The following is a 26,054-nucleotide window of genomic DNA, read 5'->3' on the forward strand; positions in this document are numbered from 1 at the left end:
AAGTTGTAGCATTGTTTATTGGAATGCAAGTAGATTACACAAAACTGCTGCTTTCTGTGCAAATGGGACAGTCGCACTCAAGATAAACATTATAAAATAAAAGTAGGGGAACACGACAATCACTAGAGCCAGGGAAGAAAAATATATATATCAACCCCTTGTACCTCAAATTAAAGTAATTTTACCCTCTTTACACATTAAGTTAAGGTTAATGAATTTTGTTAAAGAGATTAATGATGAAACTGAGCATTCAAACATATCCAGGAAAAATTTCCTGGTATTAATGCTCAAAAATAAAGGAGGGGGTTTTCAATGGACCACAAATTAGATATATAATGAAGGACAATCACTTCGAATCTTTGTTGGAAGGAAAAGAAAAGAGAGAACCGCCTCGAATGCATTCAAGAAGGTTGTGTTAAATTTTCTGGATAACTGTAGAAGTGAGAACTATGAAGAACAAGTGCAAAATTTACTGTTGGCGTATGAAACTATGAACATGTCCCTGAAAATTCACTTCCTTCACTCCCATTTTGACTTTTTCCCCGAAAATTGTGGCGATTTCAGTGATGAGCATGGTGAGCATATATAGAGACTGAGTCTATTTCTAATCTTACCTATATATAGCTACGCAAACACTACACACGAAAGTTATATTGCTACATCTTAACTCTGAATATATATTTACACCAGAAATTCTATTAAGCAAACGTTCACCTCCGTCTTCCAAGTACAAATGGAGAAAGAGAGAAATGTTTTTTTGAAGAAAGTAGAAAGGGGATTAAGCAGAGGGTATCCACACCAAAAGTACCGTTAGCCAGCCGCTTGCTCCAAAGTTAGCCTCACACCCCTCTAAACACTATCCCTAACTTCCCCAAGGTTCAGGGCAGATGAGCTGTGTCATCGACAGTATGTAGTTAATAGTTATTACTGCTAGCAAGTAAATGTGGTTAGCTGGCATGAAATACCAGGGTAACAGCAGCTCCTACTCTGCAATCAGATGCATTTAAAAACAAGTAAATGGCTATGTAAATGTTGCTTACCACTGCTCCACAATGTTACTTCCTGCTGCTCCACATACTTTCGAAATGACCTGTCTTTTACAATTTCAACTTAATTTTTCACATCACTCTCATTACTATTTCCTTATTACTCACAGTACACACAGTGAAACACTAACTTATGCATGGCTTACAGCACCAAAACTGTACAATGTGCACCTGCTCCAAATATTACTTACTAAGGCACTTCACTCTCCTCATCTGACGACATCATTAATTCACTAAGCATGTCACTTCTCCAGCGCAGTGAGCTCTGCTTCATCTTACTATGTAAATTCTGCCTCGATGAATGGGAAGGCCCTGGCCTCCATGGAGATGGCCAAGGGTCTACCATAGCTGAATTCACATTTGCACCAGACATTGGGGTACTGGTACGCATATGATCGCTGCTGTCTGTCTGCAGTAAAAAATGTACAGTCTTCAATTCTTACTTTATCTTTCCTTAAGCTCAGCAGTTCAAGTCACTTCTTCACTTTGTCAAGAACTAAGAATGCATGCCAACTTATATTGCAAAATCGAACAATGTGAGATTTTACATGTTCATACATACTGTCTTTTATTTCTACATTTAAATGACGATCTTTTCTGTCCTTCTACGTGGTTTTGTAGTTTCTGTGCTACCCTCTGGTCCCTGATCCCAAGTATGAATTGAAACCTGACCTAAGGTGATGGGTTTTTCGGACGAAAAAATCCAAAGTATGGCAGAGACAAAATATAAAGTTGGCCATTCTAAGTTCATGAAAAATACACGAAATAATTGAACAGTGTATGTTTGTTTATACAGTTACATATTTGCAGATGTTGACATTGCTGTGTTAAAAATAATATCTAGAGTTCAATTTTTCAGCAATAATTATCAAATTGACATCACGTAATGTGAAGTAGTAAACATTTATGAGACATATTTACAAGTTTTGAAACGTAACAAACATGCAAAGAAGTCATCGAAGATGTTTGAATGTTCGAAATTGCATAAAGAACTTGGTGCGAAAATTGAATGCAACAGGACCCATTTTAAAAATCTGAAAGGTGTAGTAGAATGTAAAATATGAAGATAATGTGAATTGAGTGGGAGGCAAAAGAGAAGCAAAAAAAAAATTAGTTCTCCATCATGCACAATCTCTGTGCATATAATTTTACCTCAACTAAAATAAATTTCTAAAAAATTTGAAAATATTTCTGTACAACATCCATTTTTAAGAAGTGACCATAGACATTAAAGAAACTGAACTACCGGTACACTAATTTTCTTTATTTCTCAAACCAAGTTCTAGTAATATAAAATGATTAACATTTGATATACATAGTCAAAAACAAAAACCAGTGAATACGGAAAACAGAAAATCCAAATAATGAAGATACCTCACTGCATCCAAGAAATTGCAATTTGATGTTCTGTTTTGGTCTCTATATTATTGGACCAATGTTTTTAAAGGAGACTGAAACACAGCTTACTGTATTATGATATGCTCTTAAAGTTCATTCTTTATTTGCAGTCTTTTTATAACATAATTTAATTCCTCCATGGTAAAGCCATTATTAAAATAATGGGCCTGTTCTATTCAGTTTATTTTCTGATGTTTTCTTTCTTGCTTTTTCTTTTGTCCCTTGCTGAGAGTGTACTGTTGAAAATAGTGTTTATTAAATTCTTTGGCTATTATTTTTGGTTCAACAACTTATGTACATCTGATTTTCATGAGTTGGCTTGTCTTTTGTGCCTTTTTGTTGTTCAAGGTGTTCATTAATTGGTATGTTTTTGCTCGATCAGTTCGGTAGTCCACTGTACAGTACATGAGAAATTGTTCCATGTTTCATTATTGCATTTTTCTTTTGCCAATTGATTAAATCTTGCTTTCGTACTTTTTTATATTTCCTTCCGTTTTTTCAGCATCTTCTCTTGCTTTATCTCTAATTTTCTTTTGATCCAAAAGGTCACTGTTCCAGAAGGGTTTGTATGAATACACTGCCCCTCTTGGAATATTCTTTTTGGCACTTTGCCTTAGAGTTTGAGAGAAAGCCAGGCTGCTTTATGAGAAGGAGGCATCTTTTGGTATGTTGCTGACTAAATTCTCTACCATATCAGTGAATTCGGTCCAGTTTGCTTTTTAAAATTCCACTAACTCTCGTGGATCCAGTTTGTGTTGTCATTGCTACGAATATATCTATTTATTGCTGTTTTGATCATTCTGCGGTCACTACCAGAGTTTACAAACACTGACTTTTACATTTGAGGCCCTAAAAGGACAATTTTCTGTTTGCAGTGAGGTGCCATTTGCCACTTTCTGTTACTCATTTAGCACCACTCAGGGGACATATGTGACTTACGGAGTCAAAGACTCAAGTAACTTTAAGTAAAGTAAATCAACTCATTCATGAAGGCCACAGGTGGCCCCAACAGCTCTTTGCCATGGCCTGCTGCTCATTCTGAAAAGAAAAAAAAAAACTACTTAACATTAAAACGCAATTCACGAATTTAATGAAGAAAACATGGTTTCTTCAACATTTTTGTATTGTCAATGGGAAACTTGGCAATGCTTTTCCTTGATCAGCTTGTCAATGTTGGCTTCAATGTTGGAAGTCGGTATGTGCAGGGTATTCTCGAGATGTTGGTCCATATCAGAATTCTTGTCTTGGACTTCACATGCATCATTCTAGAGAAGAACTGCTCATATAATTACGTGCTTCTTCACAAAGAGCGCATCTTCCAATCACGCCAACGAAGATTCGGAGGGAATGTGTCCTCAAAAATACAGGGTGATTCACGAGGAAAGGTAAAAAATTTAGGCCATTTTGAGTGAAAAAGTTCATGTGAACATAGGTCCGTTTTCGAACGATGGCGAAGCTAGATGCATTTTTTTGGTAAAACGTCTCGCCCCAATGTGAATCAGACGTTACCATATGCTGCTGACGTTAGACAAGGCGTGAGACATGGTCAAGTTCGCAATGAATGATGTAACATTGGAATCTGCATTGTGAATGATGTAGATAAGAGGAAGAAACCGAGTGGTGGGGCATTACAAATGTCCAACTGCCTACCCTTGTCTGATGTAATGACACAGAACCTGCAGATAACACAAATAGTCTACAATATCATCAATTCACAGCAGTCAGCTACCTACAGTACAGTAGGTAAGTTATACAGGTACAGTTATGGAAGTGTTAAGTTGTGTTTTTCAAGATGCCTTATACATTTTCGACTACAATACGCCGATATTGTGTATGTTTATCATTTGTGTGATGGAAGTTCCTTGTGTCCCATCGCTGAATATGAATGACGCTTTCTGAACAGAAGGGTACCATATCGAAGAGTACTTACTGTCTATGGGGTTGGATGAAAGACTTGGTATAGCAAAGGAAGGGGGAAACGAGAGAGGCGCTAATCGACCGTATTTTGGATATGGCATAGAGAACAGTTACGTGCAACTCTCCCCCTCGATGAGCGCGATTCACACCCGAGCGCAACAGTGCATTGAAGCAGAAGGAGGTACCTTTGAAAATGTGCGAAAACATCGACCCCGACGTCTAGAATATTAGGGGGAAGTCTTGCAGTACCGACCGCTTAAGTTTTTTGGGTTATAAATAAGAAAACATTCAACTTTTTGACACACTCTTTTGATATAATGTAAGTACATATATTATTGAACTCAATGGTAATTACAAAAAAAATTCAGAACTTAATATTAATACAAAACATAAACAAATTAAATGTCCATAAAATCGATACAATCAGAAAATTGGCAGGCAATACCAGTCACATATTACTTTTGGCAAAAATCACATTCATACGTGACAGATGTCTCAGGAATGCTGGCACAGGCTTCGTGAGCCCACATTTGGCATGAAGAACATTGGATCCAGTCTTCGTCATGAGATTCCCCGCAAAAAATGCATGTAGTTTCCTCCTTTTCGTCATTTTTCTTAGTTGTCTTTCTTGAGCTTTTTGGGAAGAATTTTCCTGATAGGGGGCGTTTCCCACGCACTAGGCTCTTGACTTCTCTCTTCAGCTTTTCATTATTTTTTTCTTCTAGATATGTCTTGTAAGGACTGGATGTCAAAACCTCACTTCTTTCAGAGTTTCGGCATCGACTAACTTCTCGCTTCTTACTGGCATCTGGAATTGGGCTGAGCTGCTGAATTGTTTCCTTTACAAGAGTGGTATCATTAGGCCTATCAGTAGGAGTAGGCCTATTAGGACTAGTCCCATGATGTGAACTTGCCTTAGGTGCAGCAGTCATGTCAGGGAATGGAAGCATAGGGCTAACTGTTGGGCTCTCAGTTTGATCCACGTTCGAATCCATTGCTGTCTCTATCATCATTGATGGTAGGTAATCGAGCTCTGTGAATACATTGGGATTCAGGGGATGAATTCCTGTACACTGAAATCCTTTTACTGCAATTTCAGCCTGTGAAACTCTTGCAAAAGCATCACCTACAAGACTTGCTATTTCATACTCTGTTATCCTTGCAGCAGGATTCTTTCTCATCCAGAGAGCCCACAAGCTTCATAATATGCATCTTTAAATGGGTTCATGAAAACACGATCAAGAGGCTGAAGCTTGTGAGTCGTATGTGATGGAGTGCTTAACATATGAATATTCTGGTTTCGAGCATAGGTGATCACCTCCAAGTCCTTAAGGCTAACATGGCCATCTAAAATTAACAAAACGGAGTTTTGAACAGAAGGATTGGCATAGTGAGCAAAATGCTGCATCTATTTCAAGAACAACTGGGATGTCATCCATCCGTTTGATTGAGCTTCACCTATGCTCTCTTTGGGAGCACCAATGAGGAGTCTTTCATTCATGTGTTGTCGAGGAAATATGAAAAATGGTGGAATGTACTGACCCCCAGCATTCATATAGAATAGTACAGTAACACTTCTTCCCCTTTCAGCCGAAGTCAGTTTACCCACTTGACGGTTCTGTTTCAGCGAAATAACTTTGAAATGTTTTTGTACAGTAGTGACACTAGTTTCGCCACAGTTATAAATTTTATATGGTATGAATTCATATTTTTCCATTAGATTTGTAAGACTCTCAAAGAATCTATTGACTTGTGGCTTGTTAAACCCAATTGATCTATTAAGGCTTGTCGATTCAGGAGTTCGGAGAGACAAATTCGGGTGCCGTTTCAGGAAATCATAATGAAATTGCTTACCAGCAGTCTTTTTGTCACGGTTGAACTGATGAGGAATTTTTAAGGCCTCAGCAAGTTGAAAAGCTAGATTCAAAAACTCTTTCCTTGTGAGTGGTAGTAATCTATGAGATAGATCTTTCACATGATTCAACAGAACTCCTTCGAATTCGGCATTGAACGTGGGTTTAAAACGGCCAAGTGCAGGAGTGAATGTAATTTCCTTACCTCTTTTTACGGCAGAAACACGATCAATCAACGCCCTTTTGGGGATATTGTATATTCAGCAGCTTTGCGGATAGACTAGTAATCTCATCTTATTCGTAGGTGTACTGCCTGATAATTCAAATGCAAAAGAAAACCGTCCTTCTATTAACACATCGTCGCTTAAGAACCAATACCGCGTAACTGACATTTTTGGTCAAAACTGTTTTTTTGCACAGATGGTACCTCCACTGTCATCTGCATGCATTGACAAGTGCGGGAATTTGATTGCATGAATGGCCTGCGTGCGAAGGAGGGGGGTACAATACCGCGTATCTGAAGTCACGAGAAGTCTGTAGGGAATACCGCGTATCTGACAACAGATAGCTGTTATGTCTACTCCCTGCACGCCGTCAGTACGGAAGCTGGTTCTCGTTACTGCCTTGTAAAATTGTATCGACAGTGTGTAATATTCTGAGAAGATTAAAGAAGTGTTCAGTTTCAATTATTTAAAAGATAAATATAATAGAATTATTTCACTAATGTCAATTGAATGTTAATTGAGCTGAATTCCCGCAGAATCTTATTGCAAGTTCATTCAGTGAAATATAGTACATTTAATATTTTATTATATAGGCCTACAGATACAAGAAAAGAAATGGACAATGAATCAGACGAAGGTCAGTTTAGCGAGAACGAAATCCTATCTGTGCTATGTTCTGCATTCAAGACGGGAGAAACTTCTTTGAACATTAACAAAGGTGTGGCATAAGAAGTATCACAGTTATTAAAGATTTATTTTTCTTCAGTTATGGAATCATTTTAATTTAAGTAGCCTAATATAAATAATCATGAATGGTCCACTAAAATAATTTGCGCTACATTCAGTGGTCCTAAGCTTGGTTCCTTCCATTTCCTCCGGTAGGAGGAAGATCTAAATTGATGATAATATTTACTACACATGTTTTTTAATCAATTTATATCACATTTATAAACACTAGTAATCTCATCTTATTCGTAGGTGTACTGCCTGATAATTCAAATGCAAAAGAAAACCGTCCTTCTGAAAATGGGTTGCTGCAGATCAGGCATTGTCCGTCCAGTGTTACCGGTAAGGTTATGATCACATTATGCAGTCTGGTATAATTTAAAGCAACACTATTAAAATAATACCGCTAGAAATATGATAGGACAGAAACTGAAGACAATACCTCGTCAATGAAGGATCTAAACTAAATTTTGGATGCGTCTTCAGATGTAGACGACCACGAAGAATTTGTGAGTGCTACTTATTCTACATCTTTACATTCGTCAGAAAAAGGTAAAGAGAAGAATCTTCAAGCGTTTCATGGAAATGTGACAGAAAAGAGAAAAATAAATTCAAAGCCACACAAGGTTAAGTGGAAGAAAATGAAAAATAGAAAACTTGGAATGGAAGAGGAAGCTTATCTTAGCTACAAGAGGTCGAAAGATGGCAAAGTGACACATGATACGGAAAGAGATGCAAGGAATTTGGGGCCAGAGTGTAGTTATAAAATGTGCCAAAATTCGAAAGTAAGGGCTGTAATTTAATTTCTAATGAGAGAAGACACATCTTTCAGGCATTCTGGAAAACTATGACTTGGGGACAGAGGACCGTTCACGTATCAAATCTTGTGAATTTCACTCCTACTAAAAGACCTGGCAGTACAAATTCTGAATCTAGAAGAAAGAGAACATTTGTCTACAATCTAGAAGTTGATGAGAAAAAAATTCAGGTTTGCAAAATGATGTTTCTGTGTACATTGGGAATTAAAGAATGAACTGTGCGATATTGGTTAGCTAATAGTACTGATGGCGTCCCTTCAGTAAAAAGAAGTCATGTTCTCGTGCAAAAGCACAGAAAAAAAAGCATCAGTAGCCTGTCTAAATTACCGTCACATAACTGTATGTAGAACCGATTGTGCCATAGTTTTTATGATAAGTTAGTATTCCACACTAGGGTTACTCAAGGATTACTTTTTGTGATTTCAGCATAGCCCTATAATTATTTATTGTGTTTAACGAATATTGTGCCTGAAAAGTTATCATCATTATTATATTTTTATATGATTTTCTTTTCATTATTCGCAAGTCAGTCAAGTCCAATGTCAATAATAATAATAATAATAATAATAATAATAATAATAATAATAATAATAATAATAATAATAATAATAATAATAATAATAATATTATTATTAATTATTTTATTATAAAATTATACTTGTGAGCAACGTTTTAGTAACAATTCTACTTATCTATTCAAATACGTAGTGTGAAAATAAAGTACCTAGTAACAGATTATTATTATTATTATTATTATTATTATTATTATTATTATTATTATTATTATCATTATTGTAACAATAAACATTGAACTGTGTCTTCGTTTTTCCTTTCCCATAGTTTCAGCATTTGACTGACTATGGCCCAATTATATAAAACTCCCTGACTAAAGATCAACTTTGATCGAAGATCGAAAAGTAAACCGAGTTCAGACACTTCTTGTATTGTATAAAACTTTTCTGCGATCAAATTACCTTGGTTCAAATGCAATCTAAGTTCACGTGAAAAGGATTTGGCAACATCGCATAAACAGGTGAAATACGTGATGCGCGGACCATGTTATACAGGTTTGTTCAGTGTTGCCAATCTAGCGATTTTAACTCTTTTTCAACAACAATTTCTTTTAACTTTTATATTGCTTAAATAGGGATTTAGTGACCTTTTTATCATCCCATAGTGACAAAATTTAATCTTTCTTTGTTGATAATGAGAAATCTAGCGACTTTACAACTACTTTTTGGCGACTTTCCGTATTACACTCTGTTGGAGACACTGGGTTTTTTTTGCAATGTAAATAATGGCGGACAATAAGAAGGTTGACTGTTCTCCAAGTTGTTATCATGTTATGGTGTTTGATACTGCTAAACATAGTAAAGCTTTATAAAACGACAATTTTCTTTTAGTAATACAGTTAATTGAACATTTATGAATGTACCTATCATATCCATTAATAATTAAAGGTTGTTATAAACATAATATAATTATAGGTTATGTTATTTGATACTGCTGAACACGATAGAGCCTTGTAAAATATAAGAATGTTTGTGTATTAAGGCAAGAAATTGAAAGAAATATATATAAATGTACCTAACATATCTATTAATATTAATAATAATGGATATTTTATTTGCACAATCTGTCACTCGTATATTTCAAACAGAAAAGAAATAACTGAACTTGGATCATCTAACTTAATCGGAGAAATTTCTTCAGTCAAAGTTGACTTTAGTTTGAGACAAATTAATCTCAGATTAGACTTTATACAACACAAAATTCCAAGTTCAGCTGAAACAAGGATCAATTTAACCTCTGATCTAAGATTAAATGGTTTATACAATCGGGCCTAAGAATGCAGCAATCATTGTCTGGAACGTAATCTAGTGCTGATTGAAGCTACTGCCTACCGACCTTGACCTCAAGTCAGACGATAGGACAACAATTCAGATAACACATTGACATATACAAGAGCACGAATAATATTTCCAGAAGGCAGTTTTCACGCAAAGAAAACGCTTGTCAGCATGTATCTTGAAGCTGCTAAAGTTGTCTCACAATACCGCGTAACTAACAAAATGTGGTCAACGGCAGAGTTCCAATACCACGTAAGTGACATGGCCAAATGTCTACAGCCATGATCATCCATTTTCACTTAGTTATAAATTAGTTAAGCTATTTCATAGCCATACACCACTTTTCAAGACTATTCCGTTATTTTTATGGTTTTTATTCAGTTTTTTCCTTCTCCAGTAAAATTTACATTTTGTCAGTTACGCGGTATTGGTTCTTAAGCGACGACATTCTATATAGCTTGTTTCATAGAATCTGGATGCCATTTTCCTTTGGAAGGTCTACTTATCACTGGAGGTATCATGAACGTCCTATAAAAATATTAAACGAACATAACCTACATGAAAGAATATGACCGGTACTGCAAGATCAAGAGGTGACCGGTACTGGCTGACACACAACGAAACATAATTTTTTTCTATAGCACCATTATGTTATGTAACATGGATCATGCACAAAAGTAATTCATAAATCATGACTGAATCGAATGAAACAAGATTTATAACAATACTTACCGAATTGCCTTGGTGTCAGTCAATTTAGATTTAGTCGATTCGCGCCACAGCAAACAGAAAAGTCTTTCAACAGACTTTGTTAACGAATGAATGTAGATTTAAGTCTGAATTATTTACCAGTGATTATTGACTGTTAGAAGTAACATACACTACATTTCGCATCCTGCTAATTGTTGTCGGTATTTAAAAACACACACTGACCGGTACTGCATGCTGACCAGCGCTGCAAGACTTCCCCCTAGGTATGTATGCATACATGAATATAAACTTTAAATTTGTTCGTTATCTGTCTCTAAATGCGAGTTACTAAATGGAATCTTAGAAATTTTTGTGAAATCAAAGAGCCATATCTCCGTAACCGTTCGAAAACGGACCTATATTCATATGAACTTTTTGACTCAGAATGACTTCAGAATTCACATCCTAAATTTTTTACCTTTCCTCGTGAATCACCCTATATAATCATTGTAAAACTTAAGCAAGGACAAACTGAATAATTTTTCTCTCAAAGAAAAGTTGTTTTGTATTGAGCCTGACATTTCGGCAGCATTGACAGTGAAAGGCACTGAAAATAAATCTAAAGAAGAAAATAACTAAATCTCTCTTCGCACTTACTTCACAACACATCTAATTTTGTAGTCTATTAGGTTACACCCAAACGAGCTATAAATGTCGCTGATTTTCGGCGACAAATGAAGCTCTGTAACTGCCGCAAAACGGGTGGCCAGACAAGGCCACAAAATACTCCCCACTTTCTGCATTAAATATAGCTGTGTGTGGTCACAAGACGTACCACACTAGCGACAAACGAGCTATAAATGTCGCTGATTTTCGGCGACAAATGAAGCTCTGTAACTGCCGCAAAATGGGTGGCCAGACAAGGCTACAAATACTCCCCACTTTCTGCATTAAATATAGCTGTGTGTGGTCACAAGACGTACCACACTAGCGACATTTGTAGTCTAGTTCTTTTGCGGTTTGTAGCAATCAGCAGGACAACTGTCAGACTAGACTGAAATAACTCATTCATGCGTAGGGTAGTAGAAGCTACTGTATTGTGTTTCTTCCGAGATGGAGCATCAAGCCAAAGTCACTTTATGTTTGTTGTTAGTTCGACATAGACGCCATAGGCAAAGACAATGGTGGATTCATCCCATCATTAGTGAAAGAATAGCTTATGGAAAATTTATGCTTATTCATAGAAACTGAACTTCATCCAAACAAATTCTTTGAATTTTATAGAATGTCTTTAAATTAATTCAACTAACAGCTGTCTGTTGTGAGTGATAACCTGATGAAACAAGATACTATAATGCGACATTGTATTGGAGCCGAAGAAAAACTTGCTGTTACATTATAAACAATACTGATTTGGGAGGTCTGTCCTGCAAAAGAATTGTCTTTTTTTTCTTACCAAACGAAATTGTTGTGAAGAGTTTGCTAGAATGCTTTTGTTTACATCTTATTACTGAAGAATTCTTTAGGTCGAAACTGAAGGAAAAAAATTTGTACTTTTAAAGAAAAATATTTTAAAAAGAGTTAAATCATGGAGCAATTTAGCCTAGACTATTCATAAGTGAAGCAATATTTATTGGGGCCGTATTGTTAGTAACAAATCTGTCATATTTATTGGCAATGTATTGTTAGTAACAAATCTGCAAATATATATATATATATATATATATATATATATATGTATATATATCACTCTCACTATCTCTCTCTCTCTCTCTCTCACCCGATTTTCCTTCAAATTTGAGAATGCCTTTCTCCCATTGTACATTTCATCCAATAGAAAACAGAGTTTAATCTTAGGGTATGTTACACAGTCTTAGTGTCTCAAAGTTTTTGGAAGAAAAAAAAAAAGATATTCTAATGCTATAAGAATAAGCAGGGTGGTACAAATTGCGATATCTGATAGCTAATTGGAGAGACAAATTTCACTGCACTCATCAATGTAACTTGTTTTATTTTAGAATACATTAGACCTAAATAAAATGCAAGGAGTTGTACACCTGGCTGTAAATTCAATTATCAAAAGGGAACTTAGTGCTGATATTTACTTTTCCATCTGATGAAGTAACAAAAAACAGAAGTTAAGAAAATAGTATTTAAAATTAGATTACACATGTATCCATAGGCATTTGTAAATTGATATTACACTAAATTACTGTAATCCTCTACTGTAAAATGAATATCTTTGTTTTGTTATTTCACTGTTTTTTAAGTCTTAATTTGTGTGTCCTTTATATGACATTTGATTTTCGCTTTCTATCTCATTGCAAAAAAAATTAAAGCATGCCATTTCATTTTATAAGGTTGTTTGTACTTGCATTACAATTTTGTTATTTGCAATGATATTTATTCTTTATTTATTGTCAATTATGGGGATAAAAGTCTTTTGACTTGTATATTCTTTTACTCTCTGAGTCTCCTTTGGAATCTACTAGAGCAGAAATAAATAATAAATATATTAATGTAAATCAATGTAAAAACACTGATTTCATAATTAGGTAATTCCTGTAACTAACAATTATTAATTCGTTTAAGGGGAAAATTAATTGGTCTTCAATAGGCCTAAGATATCAGACGCTTACCTCTCAGTTTTATTTCATCATAATCATCATCATATTATTATTATTATTATTATTATTATTATTATTATTATTATTATTATTATTACTACTACTATTATTATTAGTTGTTTCTAGAATTCATTTTTCCCTAATAAAGGATTATTCTTACTATGTATGGGTAGTCTATTGAGAGTGAGATGTTTTGTAGACTAACTTTACAGCATATTTAAATAACTTTAAAGTTTTTCGTTGAATAAAGAGACACACGAGTATCAGTTTATTAAAGGCTTTATCGCTGATCATTTCTTACTATTATTATTGTAAAATTACGAATTATATATAAAAAACAGTTTCTACAGGTTTTCCTATGTGTGATTTAAAGACTACAAAATGCCAGATTGTGCCATGTTCGGATGCAACAATTATGCCAAATAAACCAAAGGCAGAGAAATCAAATACTTTCAGTTTACAAGAAATGATGACCTGGCTACAATATGTAAAAGAAATGACAAACATACTGACACACCAAACTCACATGACACACCAAACATACATCATGGCTACATACGTAGACACCCAGCAGCAGTAATTGTAACTACGTCTGGCCGCCCAGCAGCAGTATTTATAGCAGAAGAAATGAACCCATGCACATTCGGGTTGCGGCACGACCTTGCAATGCACCTCACAAGCTACATTTACTGCTGCATCTGGCCGCTTGCATGTGACTCAATGCAGTTTATAATTTTGGCATTTACAGCTTATCTGGCCATACCCTTAATCAGGAGACAAAGTTTGAGCTTGTCCACAAAAGCTTTGAAGTGACCACAAAAAGAATGTAGGCACATGTTGATTTTTGGATTGCAGCCATATAGTTAGGTCATTCATATTCAACGAGATGTCAGTCACAAAGATCATTCAGTTCCGCATCAGCTTCACCTTGGTTTTCATGAACTACTGTATTTTACTTCTTAAGTCAAAGACTCTTTTAAAAACCTTTCCTTTGTTCAATTAACGCACATCACTATAATAAACTAGATTTTCGTGATACAATTCACCTATTTCTTTTTAGTAGGTTATTTTACGATGTTTTATCAACATCTTAGGTTATTTAGCATCTGAATGAGATGGAGGTGATAATGCCGGTGAAATGAGTCTGGGGTCCAGCACCAATAGTTACCCATATTTGTTCATATTGGGTTGAGGGAAAACTCCGGAAAAAATCTCAACCAGGTAAATTGCCCCAACTGGGAATCGAACCCGGGTCACTTGGTTTCGCGGTCAGATGCGCTAACCATTACTCCACAGATGTGGACTTTACACTGTTAGGTCAGAAACTCTTGGAACCGATACTGATTCAATCCTCTTGCAGTAACAAAGTTGATGATAGTCACAAAAACTTTCATGAGATTCTCAAATCCAATAATTTTCGCGCAGAAATTCTCCTGGTGGATTGAACAGTGATTATGGACGAAATCTTTTCCTTCTAGTTCCGGTTCTTTCCATAGCAGCGCAACAAACCTTTCGTCCTTTCCCACCATAGAAGGGGCACCAGCAATTATCACATCCTCGAGATTGGCTGAGCTGAGGTTGAAATGCTGGAGTGTTTTCTTGGTGGCTTCAAGAAATCAGTGCCTTTCATCGTTCCCTTCATAGGTACGATTCTAGCAGTTCTTCTGTTACACTGAATTGTGGATCAATGCCATGGACAAAGTTAACCAGTTGTGTTGTATCCTTCACATCTGTGCTCTCACCTAAAGTGAGTATGACGTAAATTCGGACAATTGTTTTTTTTTATTTCCTTCAATGTCATTGGCAAGTTCTTCAACACGTCATGCTATAGTTAACCCAAACAAACTCGGTTTTTTAAACACTTATTATTTGGACACAGAAGTTCTCCAGCAGTGATGAGACTCTCTTTCACAAACTTGTCCAAGAAGGCTTTTGATGTTTTTTTGCATGCTTCGCTCTCTTCCCCTCCAACTTTTAAACATACTCTGCTGGTATTTTAAATCAATTTGGAGGTGGTTCACTTTGTCCACATGAAACTGCCCTTGAAGGTGATTCAAATTGGACGCATGCTTGGTCTCATTGTGTCGTTTTATATTGTATTCTTTTGATAATGACACAATTCACGACAAATTATATACACTGACTTATCGATGATTGGCACAAGAAAGTACAAACTGATCCACTTTTCATTAAAAACCAGGCAACAATAATTTGATTTACGGTACTCTTTTTACTCGTCGACGTCAAAGTATGAAAGGTGAACGTAAAAAATTATCCAAAATGGCTATGTAACAGTTATTATCTGCTGAATATTTATTAATTTATTTATTATCTCATCATTCTGTAAACACAGTCATGGCGAATTAGATGCAGTCTAGTTCGTAATCCACCATCAGCAACTACACAATGTTCACAAATTACAGAGTAAGACAACATATAATAGTATCTGATTAACCTATTTTAGTTTAAAATAAAATATTATTAATTCTTCATTTAACATTTTATTACTATTATTTTCCTATCTAATCTATCTGCCTTAGTCATGGTGTTATCCATTGAATATGTCTCACAATAATGAAAAGAGTCTAGTAATATGTATAATACCAAGCATGCAAGACATATATGAACGCACGAACGAGGTTCAGGGGAAATTAAAGCAGTCCTGGGAAAATTTAGTTTAGCTTCTTATTCAATATGAGCGTTGGAAACATTGGTCTCAGAAAAAGCCAATTACATGGCAAGATTGTTGCAACACAGAACATTGTTCGGTCGAGTTATTTCCATCAATCATTAAGGACTTGCAATCCCTAAAAAGAAATGTTTATTAGGACTGCAAAAAAAAAAAAACCGAAAATGAGCAAAATTCGCGACAAATCGCGATCGTAAAATGTCTTGTTCATACTTATAAAAATGTAAACACTCTGACTTAATTAGCAGAAATTTGTGAAAAAATCATTTGCGAAAATCGAGTGTCCCCACTCATGCCTTAACATTTACTGCTTTTGTGATAAATAGAACAGTTCATTTTCTCAGTTGACTTTTCGTCGTAAAAAAATGTTCATTACATTTCTCATTACTTCACTATCCTCACTTGGATAGGTCTAATTCTTGATGATACATTCTGTTTTGAAGCACACAAAATACTAACATGAGTAATAAATCACACACTAGAAAGAACAATGCCTATATGACTGTACACCATTACCTAGCCCGTGTAAGAGATGTCTGATTGTGAATCTCACCCACGCAGTTTGTTGAATCCTACAGCATATTTTCTGCATGTTTTGTTAATGTTGTCGCACAGTAGATCACTGTAACTATATAAGTTCTAGCCTAAATTAACTTAATCTAGGAAAAAGTGGTAATATGCTTAAAATAAATTCAACAATCATTGTCATATTTTACTTATTTTGCAATATAAAAATGTCGACTATTACTAGTTCTCAACAGTGAAATAATTCACACAAGTGAAGGCTAACCAAAAGGAAAGGTAAACAATTTTATCTATAATAATGTCTGCAACTATCATACTGACAACAAAAGACTTAAAGAAGGAACACTATATGTTCTTATGGCAATTCTAAGTGCTCTCTCTTTCTCACCAAAATTTAACAAACTTATCCAACCTAACATACTACCAATAGTTTAAACTGGATAAAGTTTGATGAGGAAGGGTAACTGACCTCCTCTTGGAAATTACCAATTTTTTACTCATAATTCCACACATTTGACTTAAATTGAACTAAGGCATTCATGGAATTACTCACAATATGCTATCACATATACCAAAACTGTATGTAATGTAAGAATTCTTTATCTGCTCTGACACCTTGAATATTTTCTACTCGTATTGTCTATTAGTAGCTTAAAATCATCTTGAATTTTGAAACACATTACAAATAATTGGATATTATCCTTCCTAGCTTCAAGCCAGACTTTCAGACTTCATATCGATTTTCTTGTGGCAACACAATAAACCTTCACCTTTTTTTATTAGTGCCTTTTGAAATTTCCTATTTCTCAAAGTTTCAATATAATTTGGCGATTATAAAGCTAGTCGAAACAAAGAGTTGCTGGTAACTAAGAAATACAATCCCGTAAATGTAAAGAGGGGTGGCTTCCAATCTAACTAATGTTTTGAAAAGCTTGATCTGAAAATGTGAATAAACTCGATCCTTAGTGTTATGATTAGCATGAAAATCAAACCAAACATACGTATTTTCATACATTTACAAAAGAATCAAACAACGTCCATGAAAATACCATGAAACTGCACATCAGTTTCTTCACAAAAGTATATACTCACCATTGCATGACAAGTGGAAGAATTAACTGAAGATACTGGTATTTCGTCAATGTCTTCATCACTGCTGGTTAAATAACCAGTAATATCTAAAAGTGGCGACCTAAAACAAAAATATTAAGTACCGGTACCTAGTGAGATGGAGGTACCATTTATATAGATCATCATCATCATCATCATTGGCATTACGGCCCTTATAGTTTAGCCTTAGCCTCCCTCAGAACATCCGACCAATCACTCCTGTCTAATGCTCGTGTTCTCCATCTTCTAATTCCAACTTTTGTTAGGTCAGCCTGAACGTCATCCAGCCATCTCAATTTAGGTCGTCCGACTTTCCTTCTTCCTACCGGTAATGCATCTAGTAGAGCTTTGGGTGTGCGATTGTTCTCCATCCTGGCTACGTGTCCCAGCCACTCTAACCTTCTGAGTTTTATGTCAACAACAATGTTGTTATCTTTATATAATTCATATAACTCAGCATTTGTTTTAATTCGCCAAAACCCTTGCTCATAAGTAGGCCCAAAGATTTTCCGTAATACTTTCCGTTCCCAGGCATTTAAGATCTTAATTGCCCTTTCAGATAGAGTCCAGGTTTCACTTCCATATACTACTATTGGTTTAATAATAGTTTTATATATTCTTATTTTAGCTTTTCTTGAGATACACCTAGACTTCATAGTTTTATTCAATGCCCAAAGACCTCGATTCCCAGCTGCAATCTTCTCTTTTATATCAGTCATAACATCATTATTGTCTTTCACCATGGAACCCAGATACTTAAAACAGGAAACTCTATCAAAATCAGTATCATTTAAATTAATCTTATTAGAATTGTCATTATTCATATTATACATGTATTTAGTTTTATCACTGTTAATTTCCAGACCGGCTCTGATTGCTTCAGCTTCTATTTGTTTGAGTATTTCATCCATTGTACTTACATTGCGTGATAAGATAACAATATCGTCTGCATATGCCATATATTGTGCCGTTCTATTGATGATTGTACCTCCTGGGTTTATGGTTATCTTTTGAACAATTCTATGCAATCCAACATTAAACAACATAGTTGATAAGGCATCACCTTGCCTAATGCCATTAAAAGTTATAAAGCTTTCAGAGAGTTTATTCTGAATTTTAACTTTATTTTGAGTTTGTGTTAAAGTTATTTTAGTTAAATTGATCAGTTTACTGGGAACTCCAATTTCGCCTAAAGTTTCTAGAATATAATCTCTGCTAATGCAGTCAAAAGCTTTTTTAAAATCAATATATAATTGGTGCAAAGGTAAATTAAATTCACAAAACTTCTCTAAAATTAGGCGTAAAGAAAATATTTGATCTGTTGTTGATCGACCCTTACGGAAACCGCACTGGTATTCTCCAAGAGCTGCTTCTATGTATGGTTCTAAATACTTAGCTAAAATATTAGTGAAAATTTTATATGTAGTATTTAGCAGTGATATGCCTCTATAATTCTTACACTCCAGTTTATTGCCCGTTTTATGTATAGGGCATATGACAGCTACACTCCAATCACTAGGCATTTGTTCCTGATTCCATATATCCACAATCAGATTATGAATACATTTCCACAACTCCTTTCCACCCTTTTTGATTAAGTCTGCATTAATCGAATCTTCTCCTGGTGCTCTATTGTTTTTCATTTTCCTTATTGCATCATATACCATAGTATTCGTTGGTACTGGCATGTAAGGGTCAGGTCCAAAATAGGATACGTTTACATTTATATTTTCTTGTCCTCCAGAACTCAAGAGATCATTGAAATATTCAGTCCATACTTTTAGTACCTGTAGTTCTCCAGTAATTAGGTTTCCATCTTTGTTTTTACATATCATCGTTCTTGGTTGGAAGCCCTTCTTCTGCCTTCTGACACTTTCAAAAAACTTTCTGCTTTCATTTTTTCCAAATTTTTCATCTAAGTCGTACAATAAATTTTCTTCAAACATTTTCTTTTTCATTTTACAAATATTTTTAGCATTTCTCCTTCCTTCTTTGTATTTATCTGTTGCTGCTCTAGTTTTCTTTTGTAGCATAACCAGTCTGAGTTCATTTCTCTTATCTATCATTTCTTTGCATTCTTGATCAAACCAAGTGTTCCTATTTTTATTCTGCGTGGTCTGAATGATCTCTGAGGCATATGAATGTATATTTTGTTTAATGAAGGACCATTTCTGTTCAATATTCATCTCCTGTATGTTCTGTTTATGAATATTATCTGTTATAGTTCTTCTATACTCATCTGCTATTGTACTATCCTCAAATTTATTAATATTAAATTTTATGCACCTGTTATTTACAAAAGTTGCTAATCTTGATAATCTAGGTCTATATTTAACTCTGACTAGAAAGTGATCTGAATCGCAGTCCGCTCCCCTTAGAGATCGAACATCTAAGATGTCTGAGGCATGACTTGCACTTACCATGACGTGATCAATTTGATTAATTGTAAAGCCATCAGGTGATATCCATGTTTGTAGGTGTATATTTTTGTGGGGGAACCGTGTGCTGGAGATAACCAGATCTTTAGCAACCGCAAAATCACATAGTCTTTCCCCATTATCATTAGATATATCATGTAGTGTATACCTACCAACATTAGATACCACACTTGTTTTACCAATTTTGGCGTTCATGTCTCCTAATATAATTATAATATCATGCTTAGGTATTTGTTGGTGTACTCTATCCAAACGTTCATAAAAGGCATCCTTAACAATTTCATCTTTTTCTTCTGTGGGGGCATGCACTGATAAGATGGTGGTATTAAAAAATCTTCCTTTGATCCGTATACTACATATATGTTCATTAATGGGTTGAAAATCAATTATATTACTTTTAACTTTCTTGTGGACCAGGAAACCCGTTCCAAAATTATTTCGGCCATCACTACCACTATAGCATACCAAATAATTACCGGACATGAACATTTCCGTCCCTCGCCATCTTATTTCCTGCACTGCCGCAATCATTATATTATATTTGTCAAGTTCCTGTATCAAATCTCTCAGGGCTCCAGGTCTAAATAAACTTCTTACGTTCCATGTAGCCAAATACATATCCTTATTCCGTTTGCCTAGTCGTCTCCGATGATCAGTCCGGCTTGCTTCTTTGGGTTTCTCAACGTTAAAATTTTTCCGGGATTGGGTTGTCAACCCAAAGCCCAACCCCCAACCTGGAGGGCCAGGGAACCTTCTGTTAGGGTTACCATTCCTTAGCCGAAAAAATCCCGTTTAGGCGCCGGATATTCGCCTTGAGTCTTCCTAAAGAAGACCTACTGGTTTTCTTTTAGTGATGGCCATTCCCGAGATTTAAAAATTCACCTATTCGTCTATTTATATGGATACTTAATGAAAATCTATTATTTCTTTTATTAAACTGGAATTATAACGCTTGCCTGTGTGCATGTGCGTGTGTGTGTGCGTATTTTTATATACCATTAGAAAGATGATATACTACTTAAGACATGAATATCTCACACTGCACAAGTCAAATCACACAAAAGAAAGTCACCTTCTATTGAGGATTACCAACTTTTTTCATTTGTGGGCAAACTGAGTATCATTTGCGGATATTTACTGGTTTATTTCTGGACACTTTTCTTTTATTAGTGTTAGGCCTATTACTTAAAATTGCTCCTCCTAGACTATTCCTTCTAACACACAAATAATATTTAGCAGTAAGAAACAAAATAGAAATATATCTAAGTTGTAATTCACAAAAATATTTTGGGTATATTCAATGGTTGAACACATTTGAAATAATGTCTCAAGCTTCCTCTAAATAACAGTATGTATTTGTTTCAAAACCAATGATAAAACATATTTCAGTCACCTGAATGGAGTCCATTTGATTAAAACTTATGTGGAGATGAAGGATAAAATTCTTTGCAAAAATAGATATAAAAGAACATATCTTCTTTGTAAAGATCAAAGTGGTCCACCACTGTTTTTTTATTTTAGTAGGTTATTTTACGACGCTTTATCAACAGCTTAGGTTATTTAGCATCTGAATGAGATGAAGGTGATAATGCCGGTGAAATGAGTCCGGAGTCCAACACCGAAAGTTACCCAGCATTTGCTCATATTGGGTTGAGGGAAAACCCCGGAAAAAAACCTCAACTAGATAACTTGCCCCAACCGGGAATCGAACCCGGGCCACCTGGTTTCGCGGCTAGACGCGCTAACCATTACTCCATAGGTGTGGACTCCACCACTGTAGAGTAATGGTTAGTATATCTGACCGTGAAAAGAGAGAGCCCAGGTTCAAATCCTAGTTGGGACAAGTCGTCTGGTTGAAATTTTTTTTCCGAGATTTTCCCTCAATCAACTGAAGCAGAATTGCTCGGTAACTTTTGGTGGTGGACCTCGAACTCATTTCGAAATTATTTATTCACATATCATTATCATTATTACAATAGCTCAGGTTAGTTCAGAGTATAGCAGTGTGCTGCATTCATACAAGAGTGTGACTGTTTGGCAACAAATATCATTGACAGAACAGGTATGATTAAACCTTAGGATAACCCCCATTGGTTAAGTCGGAACTGATCTCGAAATGCCACTAGTCCCCCATAACATTGACTAGAACACAACTACACACTACAGTTTGTCAACTGAAATGGGTGCTGAGACATGCAGGAATTCAAAGTAATGGGAGAGCAGATGAGGCTGCCAAAGAAGGGACTGGGATCCCCTTCATAGAATCTGAGCCTATGTATGTTGGGACTATCTCTAAGACCAGTTAAGCAGGTTACCAGGGACTGGGCTCTTAAGAAACACAAAAACTACTGAAACTCAAGTGAGGGCTGCAGACACTCCCAAGACCCTCATAAGAGATTGTGATAAAAGCGGGTCAAGTGACTTGTTAAAATTGGGCAATTGGATTCCTTACAGGACAATGTGCTCTCAAGAAGAACCTGTACAGGAGGGGACATAACACCCTATGCCCGTTGTTCACAGGGAGATTAGTCTGTAACCCATCTGTTGTGTGATTGCAATGCTCTCACTCATCAAAGAGTTCTCATCTTTGGAAAACATTCTCCAAAGCTTGATGAACTATCAATTATCCCAGTTCGTAGTTTGATTCAGTTCATCAAGAACATCCAACTACTGGATTGATAGGATATTACGATGGGGAAGCGCAATAGATCCTTTAGGTCGCAGTGCTGAGGCTGTCATAGAACCATCCATTTAAATTCAATTCAGTTCAATTCAATTCAAACCTCAGGCTACAGTGTTAAAAAAATTATCAAAATAGATCTTTTTACAACTTGGAATATGAGAAAAATGGTTTAATTCCTTACACGTATCAAGTTCTTTCCACACCCTTGACAATGTTCCTAGCTTCTATTCTCTATTAATATTTCCAGAGCAAATACAAATCCAATCTTCATTTAGCAGAATACTTTTAATGTTTTTGTACTCTGTTTATGAATTTGGTAACCTACTCATTCCATTTTTACTGGGATTTTTTCGGCTAGAAAAAAAAATCATATTTGACAGCTGTACCATTTTCGTCCAGGCTTTACATTTGTGGGATGTGCATATAGGCCTACTCATTTTTCACAGTGCCCAAGATATGTTCTTTATCTGAAGGAAAATAATTGTGCCAAATTTAAAATCTATTTGCAGGTCTATATTTCATGTTGACACTTTCAATTTGTTTTCAATTGCCACCAGGACACATTTCAGTAAGCCTAAATTATCATTTTTTTCTAAAATAAAGACGTATGTTACACTCCGACATTTGTCATATCATAGAATTAAATACAAATTTTCATGAACTGACACAGCATTGTGAAGAGCTTGAGGAGTAGTCCCATACTATAGCAGAATGGTCTAAGGCAGTAGTGTCAGAGTTGTAAGCTCCAAAACCGGTTCTGGAGCTAGATCGGAGCGTGAACTTGCTTATGTCTGTGGAAACACCGGAGCACGCAACCAGTCTAGTGGAGCGCTCCGTTCCGTTTAGTCTCTGTCTGACAACGCTGGTCTAAGGCGTCATGTTTTGGACTGCTGGACTGTACAGAATGTGCACTGGTAATTAGAGTCTTCATTGGAGAAAAAATTTTGTCATAAAAAAAATCCATCCAGCATATGAGGAAAGGGGGGGCTACAATAAATAGCGTAATCCAATCTAGAAAATCAACATTAAATAACTGAAGGCTCAACTTGCTGACCACACATTATCCTGTACACTTGAATGATCGTCCATCTCTCAAAGTGAATATGAGACAGGTCTATAATTGGCAGGTAGAAATTGGTTCTCTTAGGTCTGTTGCCCCATGGATTAAACTTCCCAATTGTAAAGTCATTAAGTAGCAACAAGATAAAATGGATAATTTTACAGGACAAGTATCAGTTATTTCACGAAAAGCGCGCCTGTTTTAGGATATTTCTATTTTTTAGTTACAGAGCTATATTACATACCAAATGAAAGCTAGAGGCTTATATTTTTCAGTGTCAGTATCTTACTGATTTTCTATATTCTGCAAGGGGGATTTCATAAATAATTATTGAATTTGTATGTAACCAAAATATCCGATTTATTGAGGGAGGGGGGGCAGTGGATATTTAAGCTTTACGGTTGGTACATATGATAATCATTGATTATTTTCCTCCAAAAGTTATTCTCCAATGTACTAATAGTCTGATGAAATAGTATTATTTCATTGTCAAATGCATTAATGATATTTTGTAAAGAAGTATGAGTTTGTCTTAACTGTAACAAAAAAATAGTAAAAAAGTTTATTTATATGAAAGCAATAATTTGTATAATGGTAATATAATCGAGAAGAACATAATAAGAGAAATCTTTCAAATAAAAATATGAAGCCATTGATAAATATGCTGATAAGATTACACACCTTCCACAAAGAACTGCGGTAGCACTTTTCAGATTGGAAACAGGTCACAATTGCTTAAATGTATTGCATTGTATTGTATTTATTAACATTCCATGGTATTCATACAGTGCTTTACAGCTAGAATATGGAACAAGTCAAAAAAATTAATACTATTATAAAATCTTAATTTATAGTCACAGTCTAGATGAAATATATATAGACGAGATTTACAATATTGTCTACTAGTACAACACATAGTTTTAGTATCAATTTCATGAAGTGTTATTGAATGTCATGTATTCACCTAAAGAATAGAAGGCGTGAGAAATTAGGTACTTCTTTAATTTGGCCCTAAATAATTTTATGTTTTGAGTTTCATTTTTTATATCGATAGGGAGGCTATTAAAAATTTTTACTGCCATATAATGCACTCCTTTTTGATAGCACGATAGACTTGCCGATGGAGTATGAAAGTCTTAAAAAAATAGGAATAATCTCAGGAACAGGGAGCTCCTTGTGCGGAGAGGCTGTAGCTTCAAACCTGGAACACCTGTTACAGACCCAGGAAAAAGGACTGAAAAGATATAACTGGACTCTACACGAGGACTAATGATGTGAAACTAAACTCCAGCCATTTGAAAATAACAAAACATAATGGTAATATTTCATATTTTATAAGTAAAGAGCTCACTCAACTTAGGCCTATACTACTTCCAATAACAGCAGCAAATTAATTCATTCCTCTTTAATTATTGTTGGGGTCAATATTGAATTGCTTGTCAGAGTTTTAAATGAACAATTAATTTCACAGTTTAACTTATAGACTAAAAATGACTTTAAAGGAGAGAGTAGCTGCATTTCGTGAAAAACTGAAGAAGACTAAAAGAAAATATGAAGAACATCTTGACAAAAAAAAAAAAGGGAAAGAAATAGAAAGCAGAAGTAGGGCTGAAAAAAGAAAATGGGTACCGGTAAGGATAAACTATTTAAAAAGAGATGCAACAGAAGTGGCCAAACAGAAAGGTGAACAAAGATCTAAAAAGAAAAATAAAGAAACTTCTGATAGAAATGTTGATAATTCTTCTAAATAAAGCAACATATAAAAGGCCTCAATCATTAAGAGAAGTCATGAAGAAGGTAAAAAGAGCAAACCCACAGAGTCCACATAAAGGAAGGAAAGTGACGAAGAAATTGATTTATGATGAGTTTCCAAGGAATTTGTACAGTTTCTCCCAAGAGAAATAACTTGCCCATAAATGGAAGTGAACTTGTAGGAGCTCTAACTTGTGATTATGAAAATAGTCACTGGATGAATAAGATTTACTGCAGTGATGTAAACAGAGAAATATTTTTAGCCTACTTCAAGGAAGAGAAGTTGGTTAAACCTGCTGTAAAGATTATTATTTGTTTGGTCCTACAGAATATATCTGTTATGGTAACAATTAATATTAGAGGAGAAAAATTCGCTTCGGCACTGGGGATCGAACCTGGGTCCTTGGTTCTATGTACCAAGTGCTCTCACCATTGAGCTACGCCTAAGTCCAATCCACAGCACTGGATCGAACTGCCCTCCTCGAGTACTTTTCCCTTTGTGGCCTGACTCCAAGTTGGGCATGTATGTTGATATTTTTATATTAAGTAAATTGTCATTATACAAGGAAGGCACTCAGTTGAGTGACTTGGTGGCCGGGATTCCCTAGTAATATGCATAGTAATCTGTACAGTAATATGCACTGTTGC

The 26,054-nt window shown here is 35.3% G+C and overlaps 1 protein-coding gene across 7 annotated transcripts in view; it reads right to left on the reverse strand.

Annotated features, from left to right (window-relative positions):
• LOC138704910 (uncharacterized) overlaps positions 1–26,054 on the reverse strand; it is a 148,043-nt gene that overhangs the window by 110,161 nt on the left and 11,828 nt on the right. For all 7 annotated transcript variants that reach the window (XM_069833311.1, XM_069833309.1, XM_069833310.1 and 4 more), the window contains exon 2: positions 1,238–1,455. In XM_069833311.1, coding sequence (XP_069689412.1) covers positions 1,238–1,437 — 200 coding nt within the window. In that variant the 5' untranslated portion in view covers positions 1,438–1,455. The remainder of the gene's footprint in view (positions 1–1,237; positions 1,456–26,054) is intronic.

This window comes from Periplaneta americana, chromosome 8 (genome assembly GCF_040183065.1).
Source record: "Periplaneta americana isolate PAMFEO1 chromosome 8, P.americana_PAMFEO1_priV1, whole genome shotgun sequence".
NCBI lineage: Eukaryota > Metazoa > Arthropoda > Insecta > Blattodea > Blattidae > Periplaneta > Periplaneta americana.